The sequence below is a fragment of the Rana temporaria genome, chromosome 2, assembly GCF_905171775.1.
Source record: "Rana temporaria chromosome 2, aRanTem1.1, whole genome shotgun sequence".
Taxonomy (NCBI): Eukaryota; Metazoa; Chordata; class Amphibia; order Anura; family Ranidae; genus Rana; species Rana temporaria.
In genome coordinates, this window is record NC_053490.1 from 183148048 (window position 1) to 183162661 (window position 14614).

General features: G+C 47.7%; 1 protein-coding gene across 3 annotated transcripts in view; it reads right to left on the bottom strand.

Annotated features, from left to right (window-relative positions):
• The window catches only part of UGGT2 (UDP-glucose glycoprotein glucosyltransferase 2), a 446216-nt gene that overhangs the window by 404384 nt on the left and 27218 nt on the right, over positions 1 to 14614 (bottom strand). For all 3 annotated transcript variants that reach the window (XM_040336106.1, XM_040336105.1, XM_040336104.1), the window contains exons 7-8: positions 8665 to 8737; positions 6596 to 6696 (exon numbers count right to left, since the gene is read on the bottom strand). In XM_040336106.1, coding sequence (XP_040192040.1) covers positions 6596 to 6696; positions 8665 to 8737 — 174 coding nt within the window. The remainder of the gene's footprint in view (positions 1 to 6595; positions 6697 to 8664; positions 8738 to 14614) is intronic.

A 14614-nucleotide genomic window follows, 5' to 3' on the forward strand; every position in this document is an offset into this window, starting at 1 on the left:
AAATAGGCCTCCGCGGCTGAATCCACCCCAGGAATGTCCGCGGGACGCTACACGGCGATGTCCTGGGTAAGTGACTTCCCCAGTCAACCAGGACGCCATGCATTTAAAAAATAGCCCTGAGCCCAGGGAGAACAGGTCCCCCCTCTCAGGAAAACTGGCCTCAGCTTCCCCAGCTGTCTGGCCCCTGGCCCCCAGCGGTGTCTCCCCTCCGGAGGAAACACCATAAACTGAGGAGCTGAGGGAGGATGAGGCTTAAATTCTTAATTGGAAGGCGGTGTTTCCTGTGAGGGGAGGAGCCTGTGTCTCTCTACAGTACCTGTCCTGAAAGACGAACAGGGAAACAAAGTTTTAAGGGTAACATTCCTAAGCGATGCTTCCCCTAAGGGTTCAAACGGCTTGTTTGCCAGAGATCTAAGTACCACTGAGAGCTCCCACTTCGGGAACCCCTGTAACCGTAGTGGTCTGGATCTCGTGAGAGACCTAAAAAAACCTACCCACTAAGGGTTCTGTGGCCACAGACCTCTCCAAGAACACTGCGAGTGCGGATACCTGCACCTTTAGGGTACTGATAGCTAAGCCTTTATCTGCCCCTTCCTGTAAAAACTCCAAGATGGAACTTAAATCCCTAGGGTCCTGACCCGCTGAGCTACACCATGTGGAAAAGACCTTCCAAACCTTGGCATAGCTCGGGTCACTTTTTTCCTGCTATTAAGTAAGGTGGAAACTAGACGGTCAGAAAACCCCTTCTTTTTTAAGATTTCTCTCTCAGAAGCCACGCTGAAAAGGAAAGCCGTGCCACTTCCGGGTGAGAGACCGGGCCCTGTGTTAGAAGATCCTGCCTGAGGGGCAGGTGCCAACAAGGTTCGGCTGCCATCGTCAGGAGCATCGCGAACCATGCTCTTCTGGGCCAAAACGGGGCGATGAGGATGACCGGGACCCTTTCCTTCTGGACCTTCCTCAGAACCAAGGGAATTAGCTGAAACGGGGGGAAGGCAAAGCAAAGGCGAAATTCCCAGGGATTCGCCAGAGCATCCACCCCTAGGGAGCCATCCCCCTGGCTCAGAGAAAAGAACTTTCCTACCTGGGAGTTCTCCCTCGAGGCGAACAAGTCCACCTCTGGCAGACCCCATCTGTCGACGATCTGTAGGAAAACCTCTGGATTCAGGGACCACTCCGATTCCCGAATCTGGTGTCTGCTTAGAAAGTCCGCCACCCGGTTTAGTGATCCTTTCAGATGTAGGGCCGTCAGGGAAAGTAAGTTGCTTTCTACCCAGAGCAGGATTTCTGTGGCAAGGGACTGAAGCATCCGGCTTCTCGTACCCCCCTGCCTGTTTAAGTAGGCTACCACCGTGGAGTTGTCTGTCAAAATCTGAACATGGCGACCCCGTAGGTATGGAGCAAAGCCCAATAGGGCCAGGGCGACTGCTTTCAGTTCCCTCCAATTTGAGGAACGCAGGGATTCCTCCTTTAGCCAATTTCCCTGAGTGAACCTCTCGTCTAAGTGGGCTCCCCATCCCCAGGCGCTGGCATCTGTGGTAAGCCTCTTTTCCACTGGGAAGAACCATTCCAGACCTTCCACAAGCACTCTCTGATTTTTCCACCAGTATAGGGATCTCTTTACACTGGCTGGAATCTTCACCTGGGAATCCAGGGAATTGGGCTTGTGATCCCATGCTCTTAACAAAAAAGCCTGCAGGGGTCTGAAATGCAATCTCGCCCACTGGACGGCTGGCATGGTGGAAGTCAAGACTCCCAGCGCTGCCATAACCTGCCTGACGGTTAGTGTCTGGTGGGCCTGCAACAAACGAACGGAATCTAAGACCTTGGTTGTCTTTTCCAAAGGGAGAAATATTCTCCGGCATTGTGAATTCACCTGGAATCCCAGAAAACGAATTTCCTGTGCGGGTACTAGGGCGGACTTCTGAAGATTTAAGATCCAGCCCAGGGATTCCAAGTGACTTTGTGCCCGAGACAGATCTGCCAACAACCTCTCTTTCGAGGGGGCAAAGAGGAGGTCGTCCAGGTAGGGGATGACCTGTATCCCCTGAAGACGCAAAGGTGCTAAGGCCTCTGCCAGCACCTTGGTGAAAATCCGGGGTGATGATGAGAGCCCGAAGGGGAGGGCCCTGTATTGGAAATGCTGCACTGTGCCCTCCAACTCTACAGCTAGCCTGAGAAACCTCTGCGACTTTGGAGATATAGGAATGTGTAAGTACGCATCCCTCAGGTCTATCGATGCCATGAAGCAACCTGGCGTCAGAAGATTCCTGATGGAAAATATCGAATCCATCTTGAATCTTCTGTACTTTACATATTTGTTTAGAGGTTTTAAGTTCAGGATTAGCCTGAATTTTCCTGTGGGCTTTCTTATTAGGAAGACATGAGAGTAAAACCCCCTGCCCTGGTCTACCAGAGGAACCTGGATTAATACTCCCTGCTGTCGAAGCTCCGACAGGGAGGTCTTTAAAGCCAATGCCTTCACTGGATCTCTTGGGGTCTGAGTTACCAAAAATCTTGTTGGTGGGGCCTCCGAGAACTCTATAGTGTAACCCTGGGCGATAGTGGTCAGAATGTACTGGTTGTCTGACACTGCCGACCACTGCGGAAGGAAATTTTCCAATCTTCCGCCTACCCTTGGGGCCAAGTCATTGCGGCTTGTTGGTTTGCGCAGGAGGATTGAAAAGGACTCCCTTACCTTTACCCTTCTGCGCTGACCAACCCCTCTTTCCCTGTGGTCCTTTACCCTTATTTTGCGGTTTATGGGCCCGAAAAAAACGCTTAGGGGGGGGATTTTTCGCTTTTACTGGAAAAGCCTTTTTCTTATCTGCCGTCCTGTCCAGGATACTATCTAGTTCAGGGCCAAACAGTAGGTCTCCCGTGAACGGGATTCCACATAATTTACTTTTGGACGCTGCGTCTCCTGGCCAGTTCTTGAGCCACAGGGCCCTCCTGGCTGCCTTGGCCAAGGCAGGCTGCGGCCCTGGCAGAAAATTTAATCGCCTCGGCCGAGGCATCTGCCATATAGGCAACTGCTGCAGCTATGGTGGAAAAGGAATCCAAAATATCCTGTTTCGGGGAATCTGCCTCAATATGAGCTTTAAGCTGATCCACCCAATATTCCAGGTTACGAGCCACGCAAGTGGTAGCCATGGCTGGTTTCAGATTGATCAAAATAGACTGCCAGGCTTTCTTAAGGAGAAGATCCATACGCTTATCCATAGGATCTTTGAGCAGACCCATGTCCTCAAAGGACAAGTCCGTGGAACGCGAGACCTGCGAAAAGGCTGCGTCCAGCTTTGGAACCTTGTTCCAGATAGCTGATGGATCTTCTCCAAAAGGAAAGCGTCTCTTGTGGGACTTGGAAAAAAAGGGTTTTTTTCTCTGGCTCCTGCCATTCCCGTAGAATAGTTTCAGAAATAACTGAATGTACCGGGAAGGTACGACCCTTGGGCTCGCAGAGACCAGCATACATTCGATCGTGCAAACTTAGGTCCTTCTTCTCCTCACCAAGTCCTAAGGTAGCGTAAATGGCTTTGAGGAGATTGTCCACCTCCTCTAAGGAAAGCTTAAACTTTGCGGAAGACCCAATTTCCTCCTCAGTCTCCGATTCCCCACTAGAGGGGTCCTGAGGTTGCCCTAAAGATACCTCCTCGAAGACCGAGGGCCCAGAAGATAATACTACCACCTCCTGGGAAGACTGAGAGGTGGACGGCTGAGTAGAGGGGGTAGAAGCTAGGGATCCCCTAACTGACTGGAATGAGGCCAATAACTCGCTTTTAACAGAAGAGACTAACTCCTCTCTAATAGAAGCTGACTCTTCCTGCACTACGGCCGCGATGCATGCTTTGCACCAAGGTTTCTTCCAGTCCTCCCCCAATTTAGTCCTGCACACAGGACACCTTCTCTTAGTATCCGATTTGACCTAAGGAAACGGGCGAGAAGAAAAAACAATAAAGGGGTCCAGAATGAGACCCGGTCTCAGACAAGAAAAGGAACCCCCCCCCATTCACCAGGTGCGCCAGGAAGGAAAGTGACCACTACCTGCGTCCTGACAGGCCCCCATGCCACTGGGGGGAAAAATAAGGAGACCGAGAGAGAGAGAAAATAAGACCCCCTCACCCCTAAGGAAGACAGACTCACGTTACTGCTTCCCGCCAAGGTCCTGCTGGTGCCAGTGCCTGTTCCACTCGCTGCATCTTCTGCGTTCTCCATAGCAGAAACGACAGCGCTACTCCTGTGGCATGTGTAGCGCTTCCTGGACTCCTAAAGCGCCGCTGCGCCGGACCAGGAAGCGGAAATAGGCCCCAGCGTCCGTCCTGCCCCTCCTCCCGGCGCGCCGGAAGTGACGCGCGTCTCCGGAGCCTGGCTCCGCCAATATAGCGGTGCCCCGCGCACACGCGGGGAATCGAATGCCAGGCCCCAGATTTGCTGGCTCCACTAAGCACGGGGAAGAGAGGAGCCTGAATACCCTCACCGCCACGCGGGTGGCACAGGAGAGCGGACAGTCTCCGCGACGAAACGCCGCTAAAAGAAAAAGAAAGGTAGGAGTACAAAAAAAGAGTCCGTCTTTCAGGAGCTCCCTGAGATATCAGACTCCCTCCTAAGAAGATGTCCCCTCCGGAGGAGGAAACACAAAAACTGACTGGTACAAGGAGGGACCTCCCTTTTAAAAGATTGGAAAGAAGGTGTTTCCTGATGGAGTGGGAGGAGTCACCATATCTCAAGGTGCTGTCCTGAAAGACGCCTCGAGAAAAATAACCTGCCAGAAACCTTTTTTTGTTAGTAACATTTTATGCTCTCTGCCAGTGCAGACTGGTATCAGTTACAATGTTCCCATTTCGCTCTATGGACTATAGAACATCTACCCCCTAAGAAATTGTGCTTTAGTCCAAAAACATTTCTGTTCTAGGCAGACATTCCTGCTCCTCCACAGAGAGGGTACTGTCAGTGAATGTTGTCACCCTAAAAAACAGTAACCGTGTTACTGGCAGGATCACCAGGTGAAAATAAAGGGGGGAGGGGGAATCCTGAATAGAGCCATGATATTTAAGGATTGGTAAGCTACAGTATATGACATTTGTGTTCTTGTGTTTAGAAATACTTAAAAGGAAAAAAAAAACACACACACACACACACACACACACACACACACACACACACACCTAAGACAAGTTATCTACTTGAACTTATTAGCATGCAGTTCCTTAGGTGATTACAAAGTCTTACTGTAAGGAATTATCTTTGTTAGAAAAATACTAACAAATATACACAATAGTGACCTCAAGCAAACTTTAAAACAAAGAAAAGCATAGAGACAGTTGATATAAAAAGGCTACATACCCCTGTTAAAATGTCAGGTTTCTGTGATGTAAAAAAAATTAAAATAAATGAGACAAATATGAATCATTTCAGAACCTTTAAAGTGACCTAAAAGTCGGGGACCCCCCGTACTCTACATTGTGCCAGCAAAAAAAAAAAGCCTTGGCTCATGTGATGTGTATGTGAGGCATGTTTTTGGATGGTGTCTAGACGCTTCACTTTATATAGACAATGTTGTATTTTTAGATGGTGCTTGGGTGGAGGCGTCTGGTTTCTGTATCAGCCTATTTTTATCGCATTTTTCCAATTAACTTTTGCTATGTTGTATTTCTTAATTGTTTTTTTGCAGTTTTGTGATATATCCCTGAGGCTTTACATATGGTGCTTTGAACTTTTTTTCCTTTTTGTTTAGTCATTTGCCCCATGTGTGAACGGACAGACACACACACACTCCTAAAAAGCAGCATTTTTAACGAGTGCAAAAGGCTTTAAAGGAGTTGTAAAGTCAGAAGATTTTTTTTATCTTAATGCATTCTATGCAGCAGCCTCCCCAGATCCTCCTAATACTTACCTGAGCCCCATCTCCTTCCAGCGATGTCCACGAGGGTCTCTGCCATCCGAGCTCTTCCTCCTGATTGGCTGAGATACAGCAGCGGTGCCATTGGCTCCCATTGCTGTCAAAGCCAGCCAGCAAATCAGGAGAGAGAAGGGGCGGAGCCAGGCAGCAGATCCGTGTCTGAATGGACACAGGGAGCAGTGACTCGGGTGCCCCCACAGCAAGCTGCTTGCTGTGGGGGCACTCGACAGGAGGGAGGGGCCAGGAGAGCTGGAGAAGGACCTGAGAAGAGGAGGATCCGGGCTGCTCTGTGCAAATCTTCTGCACAGAGGAGGCAAGTATAACATGTTTGTTATTTTATAGAAGAAAAAAAAAAAAAACTTTACAATCACTTTAATCCATCACGTGAATTAACAAATCCTGTTTAAGCAACTTTTCGTTGAGAGGATGGAATTTTGATACCAGTTAATATGTGCATACGGGACATCTTGCAAGAACAAACAATTGAGTGCTGGTTTCAGAGGGCAGTCAGCTCTGCTTCACAGTGAAAGATGGCACTGTATAAAATAGATGTAGTGCACAGCAAAAAGACATAGAGAAAGCAGCTGGTAAGTAACTTTGGAAGGCAACTTGAGATCTGGCAAGTAACAGCACAGTAGGGTTAAAATGTAGAAGCTGGTGAAATGCCCTGTAATGTTGGAGAAAAACAAGAATATGTACCTTGCAGCTCCCAGACTTTCAAAGGCAGCATCTCATTAGTGCTTTCAATCAGATGTTTTCGAAGCTCCACCAAATTATTTTTCAGATCAGGATACATTTGTCTTGAAAAAAAATCCAACAGAAATTGTAAATTAAAAATAAGACACAGAGGAATACTCAATATACAAGTAATGCGCATTAAATTGCAATAGCATGCAAAATAAAAATTAACAGAAGCCAATTTATAATTCAGTCATGCAATACAATAGAAAGTCTATGAAAAAAGTTAAATCATTAGTTCAACTTTTCACAAAAAATGAAAAGGTGAACTAAATCTCCACACTCTCCCCACCAACTAGTCATGGCTGTAATTGGCTCCCTAGATGATCTTCTGCTGCCCACGCTAGCTGATGTAGCGGTCTGGACATTTTAACACCAAACTCTTCTGCATCCTTTATTTCTTCAGGGCTCAGAAAGAATCTCATTGGTCAGTGTAGTCACATGCCAGCACTGTCTCATTCAAAAGGAAGAAATAAAATAAGTGATTGGGTACTCTACAAAAGCCCACAGTCAGACCACCCACTCACTCAATTAAAGTGGAGGTTCACCCAAAAAAATCAATTTTTAACAATAGATTGTGCCTAATTACGGGAAGCAGAATCGGGTGTTTTGTTTAAAATCAATGCAGTACTTACCGTTTTAGAGATAGATGTTCTCCGCCGCTTCCGGGTATGGGCTGCGGGACTGGGCGTTCCTATTTGATTGACAGCCTTCCGACCGTCGCATACAGCGCGTCACCAGTTTCCGAAAGTAGCCGAACGTCAGTGCGCAGGCGTCGTATAGAGCCGCACCGATTTCGGCAACTCGTGACGCGCTGTATGCGACCCTCGGAAGGCTGTCAATCAAATAGGAATGCCCAGTCCCGAAGACCATACCCGGAAGCGGCAGAGAACATCTCTCTCTAAAACGGTAAGTACTGCATTGATTTTAAACAAAACACCCGATTCTGCTTTCCATAATTAGGCCCAATCTAATGTTAATTTTTTATTTTTTTTTCGGGTGAACTCCCGCTTTAAGTGGTGTTCTATGGCCAATGCACTGCATATGAACAAAAGGAATGGCAGAAAAAGAGAACCTGCCAAACAAAAGACCATAATCACGAACCTCCAGGGTATAACTGACCTATAAATAATAATAATAATAAAAATAATAATAATAGTAGTAATAAGGCTGAACAGCAAAATAGAAAAAAAAAAAACACACACACACACACACACACACACACACACACACACACACACACAACACACACACACACAACACACACACCAGCTTTATTAATGTACAAAAATTGGAGACAATATAAAAATCACAAAAACAAAACCACCTTCTGTCACCATTAAAAAAAAAAAACACAACCACAATAGTGCTATTGCAGCATCACCCATAAGACTTTTCTAGTAGAATTAATATACAGCCCTTTATTAAGATTACCCACCATGTTTAAATGGACTGTATGGATTAGTGCAAGACACGTAGATGTACTTTTTGGTAATAGACACTTTTTTGTGGTGGTGAAAGGTGGTTCCGTTTTGCGTTTATATTTATGGTCTGCAAACTTTGTAAATTAATAAAGCTGATTCTTCCTTTTTTTAAATGTATATTTATTTTCAGACCCTTTTTAATATAGGTCAGTTATATCCCAAAGGTTCAAGGTTAAAGCACTGACCAATAACCACTATCCATTGCAAATATTATGATGCTACACTTCATTTTTCAAATTCCCAACCGCTATACCAACTTGTCTGAGCAGTGGAAGGAAATCATAGAGAAAGCCAAGTACAGCATGATAGGGTGTGGGGGGAGGGTGTTGCAAGTTTGCCTTCTCATTTTTTTTTTAAGGTCAGAAAAAAAGTTTAAAAAGAAACAAAACATTTTGAGGAATCACGGGGCAGATCATTACTGATCCGCCCTGTGTGAAAGGGGCCTTACTGTACATTTTAAGTTGAACACAAAAGCACAAAATAATATTTTTCTACAACATAACTTTGTAGCAAAAATTCACATGTGCATGGTTTGGGGAAACTTACATTAATTTGTCAAAATAAAACCCTTGAACGTCTTCATCAATTCCTTCATATGAACTTGTAGTAGAATTATTGACTGCAAAATAAATACAATAACTTTATTATTAAATAAAACAAATTCTGGAATGCATACTCTCTACTGTATAACTGCAGCATTGCACAACAGTACATGTTTAAACAGCAGATTTCTGCTTTTATACAGCCAAATCTATACAGTGCCTTGAAAAAGTATTCATACCCCTTGAAATTTGACTTGCTTAATATTAGGCTCCAACTATCAGTTCCTGCAACACCGGAGCTTACCCTGCTTGGAATTCACAATGATGCTCAAAGATCACATCATAGCTTGATATCTTACCTATTATTTCATGCCAAAAAAATAAATTCTGTGTAAATGGTCTTTGCCTAATCTCCCCACCATATCGTCCTGGGAAACCATAATTGATGTAGCATTACCCCTATATAAGTGGACGTATATTAATCGTGGATGTCCTTGGAAATTCAATAAGGTTTGGCAGTTGTGGACTTCCCAGTAGGGAGTGTTACCTGAGTTTTGCTGGTAATGATCAGTCTTATGAATCGGTTTGTGAACCCGTCACTCGTAGTGGATGGTTTTTCTGTATTTTTTGTGGAAAACATCAAGTGCTCTTTTGTTATGCCATGTCAACAGTTTTTATTTTCTGCTATTGCATTGTTCTATATTCTTCTTTGATAAAGCACTCCTCGTTGTTTAAAAACGAAGGTTTATCATTCTTGGGTAAAATGTCTGATGCCGCGTACACACAACCGTTTTTTTATGAAATTAAAAATGCAGTTTTTTAAATTGGTCATTAAAAACGATCGTGTGTAGGCTCCAGAGCATTTTTCTCGACGTGAAAAATGGGCATTAAAAATTTAGAACATGCTCTTTTTTCTCGTCGTGAAAAACGATCGTGTGTAGGCTTTAACGACGGGAAAAAAACACTCATGCTCAGAAGCAAGTTATGGGAGCGCTCATTCTGGTAAAAATAGGATTTTTTGTACTCACCGTAGAGTCCATGGAGGGACACAGCTCCTTAAATCTTGACAAGTGGGTTATGTTCCCTGTTTACAGGAGAGGACTAGGCAGAAACATGTTTGTTAATGTAACATGTATTTAATTATCTGAGTTAAACAGCCCCGCCCAGGGGGCGGTCCCTCCAGACATAACCCTCCTCACTGCAGCATGCAGCCTCAGTTCGTAACAAGCAGTACAAACCTAAAAAGAAGGGGTTGGTGCGGTGTCCGTCCATGGACTCAGAGAAAAGGATTTTATGGGGAGTACAACAAAAATCCTATTTTCTCTTATCGTCCATGGACGGACACAGCTCCTTAAATCTTGACAAGTGGGACGTCCCCAATCAGTGTTAAAAATGAGGGGTGGGAAATATATCAGTAAAACAATTTTAACTTCACCACAAAACAAGCAGAGCTCCTCAACGGAGGAGGTGCAACTTTAAACAGCCGCCGGCAAAAACTAGCAGCCGAAAAAAGCATCAGAAGATGCACTCACAGCAACCATGTAAATTCTGGAAAAAGCGCGAACGGAAAAGCAAGTCGCCGCCTCGCACACCTGTGAGACCGACGCATGATGTCAGAAAAAAAAAAAAAAAAACAGGAAGCACCAATTTCCCTGGTCGAAAGTGCCATGACCGGAATGGGGGGTCCGTTCCTTAAGAGCATAGGCCTGTATGACAGCCTGCCTGATCCACCGAGAAATGGTGGTCGACGAGACCGCCAGGCCCTTTTGTGGACCAGACACCGACACAAAAGACAGTCAGAACTCTGAAACTGAGCCGTAGCAGGCTGGTACACCAGCAAAGCGCATACCACGCCTAAAAGTATTAAGGGCAACCTTCGTAGGATGCGCCGGCCGAGGACAGAAGGATGGAAGAACAATGTCCTTATTCCGGCAAAAAGGCCGAAACCACCTTCGGAAGAAGGGAAGGTCGCGGGCGCACCACCACCTAATCCTTAGAGGATCAAGCATGGTGGCTTGCAAGACAAGACCGCCAACTCAGAAACCCCTCTAACAGAGGTAAAGGCCACTAAAGGGGCCACCTTCTGAGATCGTGTCAAGAGAAAATCTCTCAAAAGTTTCCAAAAGGAAGGTCCCTGAAGAACCGAGAGCACCAGAGTCAAAACTCATGGGGGGAAGAGATGGGCCACGAGGGTAAAGTATATGACAAACCCCCTGCACACAAAAAGGGACCCAACAGGGAATGGGCCGCAAAAAGGCCACTGAAAGAACACAGCCAAGGCTGAAATCTGCCCCCAAACGGTGCTTTAAGCAATTTTTAGATCCACTCCAAGCTGTGTCTGTGGACGTCACTCCATTCCTTCGCACCAAGAGATGTAGGCCTGCCAGGTGTAATGGTAGATCCTCCGGAAGAAGACTACCGTGCCCTAAGCATTGTTGAGATGACCGAGTTGGACAGACCCCGGTCACTTAAAGTCTGGCTATCAATAGCCATGTTGAGCAAGTCAGTGACTGTACAACAGGAGGAAGTATGGGACCTCGAGACAGAGAGACCTCCCGCCCTGGCAACCACCAGGGTACCTCTGCTTCCAGGCGCCCGATATCTGGAGCGATTAGAATCATCTGTGGAGCAGCCGAGGAAGCAACTAGAATGGAGGAACGGCAAAAAGTCGCCTATAAAGTCCCCACAGGGCCACCAGCGCGACTTATGCGTCTGTACCAGATCACTAGACCTGGCCACTAACTTCGATACCCTTGCGGTGGAGACGAGCGACCAGGAGATCCATGCCCTGCGAGGCTCACCTCCTGCAAGGGAGCCGAAACACCCCAAGCACAAAGACCAGTCGCCCTGGTCCAGTATCTGGTGACTCCAGTAGTCCGCCTGCCGGTATACCTGATGGTAGACCGAAGCCATGACCGCGGCGTTGTTCGGCTGAAACCAGATCGGATGACCTTGCAACCTCCTCGACCACGAGGAGAAGCATAGCCTGGTCGCCTAAAATAGTAGGACAAGGAACGGTAGACAGCACCTGGTATTCCCAGGCGGTCTCCCAGCCAGGCACTAGCCAGGCCCAAACCGGACCTGGGTAGCTACCGAGACCAGACGAGAGTGGGCACATTCAGGGAGGTGTGACCGTAGGTCCACGCAAGTCCAGCGACTCAGGGCCGACTGGACCACTCAGGTTCACAACCCGTGAGGCTGGCATTTGTCGTAAACACCGACCACTGGAAGGAAGAAACAACTTCCCGGACCGAAGAGTCGGGGATCTCTGTCACCAACTCAGAGAGACTCTGACTAGGTGGTGCACTGGAATCTGATGATTTCAGAGACAAGAGATTTTTACCACCTGGACAGTATTTCCCCTGGAAAACCCGAGTGTGGAACTGGGCATACAGTACCGTCTCGAAGGAGGCTACCCACAGGCCCCGGACCAGCAGGAGCCCGGAGAGAAGACCGATTGCGTGATGCCAATACCTTCAGTCTGCAATTTCTCCAGGGGAAGAAGGACTTTCGCCACCGAGGAGTCCGGATCAACCCTAGATACTCCAACACTGAGTCGGAACATAGCATGTCCAGATAACACATCCACTAGGTCTGAGACAGAAGCTGCTCTCAGAAGAAAGTCGTCCAAGTAGCCAATAAAGCAAAGCCTCGCTGTCCCAACAAAGTTAGGATAAGTGCGAGCTCCTAGCTGAAAACCCATGGTGCAGATGAAAAGGGAGGGCCACAGGCTGACAGACTCTCTCTCATAAGAAGCACAGAAAAAAACACTGCGATATGCGCAAAACGGGAAATGCATGTATGCGTCCCTGATGTCCGAGGACGCCAGAACGTCCCCCGGATGGAGCGCAGCTACCACCGAACGAATGGATACCATGCGGAACTACCCGACGTTCACAAAAAAGGTATTTAGGGCCTGAGGCCCATAGAAAACCCCAAACCTCACGTCCTGCAGGAAAGGTAAAATTACCCCGCAGCTTAGCAAGTCCCACACTGCCCAAGGCAGACCGTCGGGCCGGGAGAGGAAGACCCGATGAAAGAACTTTGTTCTGTGGATAGGAGGAAACCCTATCTAGTACTCCGAAAGAGACCACCTCGCAGACCCACTGGTCGGACAAAATGGCCGCCAATGGGAGTTTTCAATGTAATTGAAAAACCTCCCATAAAATGGCCCCAAACGCCGACTGAGACCCCAGAGTAGTAGCCACAAAAGGCCGCAAATCAGACCCCAGCATGGTAAACATGGAACGGGTCAGTACTTCGGATCTTCTATCAGTCGGATCCAAACAAGCGGGGGTTCCCGCAATAGGGAGAGTGGTCACCTATACATGACACCCAGAGGGTCAACCACCGGAGAATTAGCCCACCTTTTGAAAAGGCTCTCCTCAAAGGGGCACTGAACCACCCGGCGGTGAGGGACTACAAAAGCCCTCAGCGGCTGTTATCATTCCGCCTCTTAGAAATGATCAAAGAAGGGCACAGAAGGAAAAAACCTACATAGAGCGATCCGATTTGTGTGATCCAAAAAAAGACAGAGCCCTCGGCGGAAACCCAGCTGCACTATCCAGCTTAAGAGAGTCCCTTGCAGCAGTGAGAAGCGCACCCATAAATGCCTTACCCTGCCTTTTTTTTTTTTTTTACTACCCAGGTACCTGGTCCATGGCTCCATAACAGAGCATTCTCCAGGGGATAACGGGGGAAGGGGGCGCTCTTACCGCCCGTCCGCAGTCCACCCCCACCCTGGTACAAACGTGTCCAGGACCAACAATAAAACCTCTGTGGGAATCCCAGGTGCTAAAACCTGCTGCCACCACCAGCATGTTGGGGGAAGGACCCAGATACTGACTCCAAATATTGATAATATTTACATAGTATGTATAATATGCAAAAATGTCCTTACAAATAAACAGAAGCTCCAAGAGCCCTATTCAGGGCATCTCACCCACTTGCTGCGCTGATCTGGGGTACCCAGGGGACTCGCCTCAGGAGCAGACTGCCCAGCGCTGCCGTCCGCTCTCAGCACACAGCGTGCGAGAGGAAAAGAATCGTGAGGTAACTGTGCAGCATCTGCAGGGACCTGTGTGCCAAATGGCGGAAAAATGCCGCGTTTAAACAGGAAAAGCCTCCTAGGGCTTTTTAACAGTGAAAAACCCCCTCACAGGAAAGCCCCATACAAAAAAGAAAGCCCCTCAGGAAGGCCCCCTCCCCCGACAGCAGAAATGTTAGAAATGTAGGAAGGGAAAAAGGAGCAGGGAAGGGAGGAGAAGAGGACCCCCGAACCCCAGGAATGCCCAGCCGTACCAACCCACCGAAGCGGGAGGGACTGTACTTACCCATCCGAGCGAGGACTTGCTGACGCATTCCTGACAGAACTACAACCGCAATGGAGGTAGCCGTCAGCCCGGTCCACTGTGTGTGAGACAACACCACAGCTCAGTCATATGGGGACCTCGGAGCAAAGCTCACCGGCCACCCCTGGAGTCATGGGGTATGGCGTGGCAGACCCAGCCTCTATGCAAAGGTGTGCCCACGCTTGCTGGTCGAACTGAGTAGACTACAAGGATATTATCCAGCCTGTCTCTCAGCCGACAGTTGAAAGAAGATTCTTCAAGAAAAAGTAAAATAAAATTTCTCCTCAGGGCGCTGGGCCCAAAGGGAGCCATACGTCCTTCTCCTTGCTAGGCAGAACGAAACTGAGGCTGCATGCTGCAGTGAGGAGGGTTATGTCTGGAGGGACCGCCCCCTGGGCAGGGCTGTTCAACTGTGTTAATGTAACATGCATTTAATTACCGTATTTATCGGGGTATACCGCGCGCCGGCGTATAACGCGCACCCCAAGCTTAGAAAGGTAGTTTAAGAAAAAAAAAAAAAAAAAAAAAAAAAAAAAACTTACATTTTTGCCCTGCGTCCATCGGCGGCCTTGTCCGGCGTCCGTCTGTGGCCTTGCGGGTGTC